General features: G+C 46.1%; 1 protein-coding gene across 4 annotated transcripts in view; it reads right to left on the minus strand.

Moving 5' to 3' along the window:
• LOC113817350 (proton-coupled folate transporter) overlaps window positions 1-2,500 on the minus strand; it is a 4,351-nt gene that overhangs the window by 1,358 nt on the left and 493 nt on the right. For 2 of the 4 annotated variants that reach the window (XR_011398933.1, XM_027369381.2), the window contains exons 1-3: window positions 1,854-2,500; window positions 1,295-1,396; window positions 230-367 (exon numbers count right to left, since the gene is read on the minus strand). The exon at window positions 1,854-2,500 is cut by the window's right edge. Coding sequence is in view for 2 of the 4 variants with exons in the window: in XM_027369381.2 (XP_027225182.2) it covers window positions 230-367; window positions 1,295-1,396; window positions 1,854-2,500 (887 nt within the window). In the remaining 2 variants the exon portion in view is untranslated. The remainder of the gene's footprint in view (window positions 1-229; window positions 368-1,294; window positions 1,397-1,853) is intronic. The other 2 variants (XR_011398934.1, XM_070128239.1) reach the window with 2 other exon arrangements.

The raw sequence follows: 2,500 nt of genomic DNA on the forward strand, positions 1-2,500 counted from the left end.
ATTATCATTATCCCAATTATTATAATCATTATAATCACTATTATCATTATTATTATTACCATTATCCCTATCATTATAATCATTATCATCACTCTTATCATTATTGCCATCATTATAATCACTATTATGAAACGTAACACACACAGACACACACAGACACACACACACACACACACACACACACGCGCGCGCGCGCACACACGCACACAAAACCCCATTAGATAAACACACAGGTAGAAAACCCAGGGTGCCGGCGCGGTGGCCCTCAACACGTACGTGAAGAGAGAGGACACGCCCCCCGCAAAGCCAAGCATGGAGTCCTCGACCCTGAAGTAGTAGCTGAGGAGAGGCATCACCACAATCGTGCCTGGAGGAAGGGGTTGTGGGGGTTGTGAGGGTTGTGGTGGTGGGGGCTGTGAGGGTTGTGAGGGTTGTGGTGGGGGTTGTGAGGGTTGTGGTGGTGGGGGCTGTGAGGATCGTGAGGGTTGTGGTGGTAGGGGTTGTGAGGATCGTGAGGGTTGTGGTGGTGGGGGCTGTGAGGATTTATGAGAATGGTTATGATCGTGAGGATTATGAGGGTTGTGGTGGTGGGGGCTGTGAGGATGGTGAGGGTTGTTGTGAGAATGGTTATGATTGTGAGGGTTGTGGTGGTGGGGGCTGTGAGGATGGTGAGGATTGTTGTGAGAATGGTTATGATTGTGAGAATTATGAGGATTATGATGGGGGCTGTGAGGATAATGAGGGTTGTGAGAATGGTTATGATTGTGAGGGTTGTGGTGATGGTGGTGTTGAGGATTATGAGGATTATGTTTGTAGTGATGGTGGTTGTGAGGATGAAATAATTGTAATAACGAGGAGTGTTGTAATAATGGTTGCAATTATAATGAGGATTATGGTTGTAATGAATGTAATGAGAATGATGATTGTAATAATTATGGCATTGTAATGAAGGTTATAATAATGAGCTAAGGTGATGATGATTGTGATGATGATGGTAATGAGGATTGTGATATTCCTGATTGTAATAATGGTGATCGTGGTGATGAATGTGATGGTTATGATGCTTGAATTAATGAGTATTGTAAGAATAACGAGGATTGTGGTGATAGTGACTATGAAGATAATGATAGATTGTAATAATCATCATTCTTATTAATAACAACTCTCCCATTAAATTTTGTCATATAATTTATCACATTCTTATCCTTAGTAATCATCCTATTATTCAAATTCTATTCTACATTCATTTTTCCGGCACTCTCGAACAAAAGTTACGTAATAATGAAACACTCACCCACAGAGGAGAGCGGCGTGCTCACGATAGACCACAAAGTAAAGCTATTATAATCCCAGGAGAATTTTTTGCGTGTGTACAGGAAGTCATAGTTCATCAGACCTGAAAATTTCAGTGGGAGTGTGTAAAAAAGAAAGAAAGAAAGAAAGAAAAAGATGGTATGCGGATTAAAAATGAATAATAAAAAAAATATTAATAAATGACATGTGATATATCGTATTCATAAGAACGGATTTTTGTATATATTAGTTTTTTTTTCTGGAGGGCCTGATGATGGACAAAGGGGAGATTCTGAAACCTCTCTCGACCAACGTTTTGTTCATCGAATAATTTTTTTCATAAGTACTGCATATATTGTATGTTGATATTATTTCATGTAAAAGGGAGTCAGATGCAATCGAATTTCTTCTTTTAAGGGTTTGCTTTAAATTTCGTGGTTTCGTAGGGAAAAGAAAAGAAAAGAAAAGAAAGAAAGAAAGAAAAAAAGAAAAGAAAAAAAAAATATATATATCATACCACAGTGAAAAATAGTGATAATGGAAGGTCAAGATTCGCTTACCGAAGTTGAACACCTGGACGCAGCAGTTGAAAATGTGCACCAGAATGTGCGTGCGCGCGCGCCCCTCGCGAGGCCGCCACACCGCCAGCAGCGTATCTTTCAAGTGGGCGGGCGAGAGGGCCTCGCACACGCCCGCCTTGCTCGAGGTCTCGGCCCTGGCGCCCCCAGGGTGCTCCTCGAGGCGCGCCAGGATGTAGAGGACGCCGAGGAAGTCCAGCGTCACCATAGTTCCGAAAACGGCGACGTATCCGCCGCGGGCGTAGAGGACGGCCCCGAAGTACTTGCCTACCGGGGACGCGAGGAAGAGGATGACGCCAACGACGGCCATGCGCGTCGTGCGAGCCTTTGGAGTGGACGTCGCGCTTACGTAGGCGTAGACGCCCATGAACAGCCCCACGGTGGCGCCGGTCAAGCCCGCGGGGAGGTAGGCCAGCAGGATGAAGGCGGGAGAGAGGGACCACCAGTAGGAGTTGGCCACCAGCCCCAGGCCCAGCAGGAGCTGCCCCAACGCGGGCACGAGAATGGGCAGTCGGCGGCCGCGCCAGTCGCTCCACGCCCCCAGGAGCAGCACCACCCCGAGGGCCGGCAGGTATTCCACGATGTGCCTGTATACATTGTACTGATTCACCAGACGCTGCACCGTGTCC

The sequence above is a fragment of the Penaeus vannamei genome, chromosome 12, assembly GCF_042767895.1.
Source record: "Penaeus vannamei isolate JL-2024 chromosome 12, ASM4276789v1, whole genome shotgun sequence".
Classification (NCBI taxonomy): Eukaryota; Metazoa; Arthropoda; class Malacostraca; order Decapoda; family Penaeidae; genus Penaeus; species Penaeus vannamei.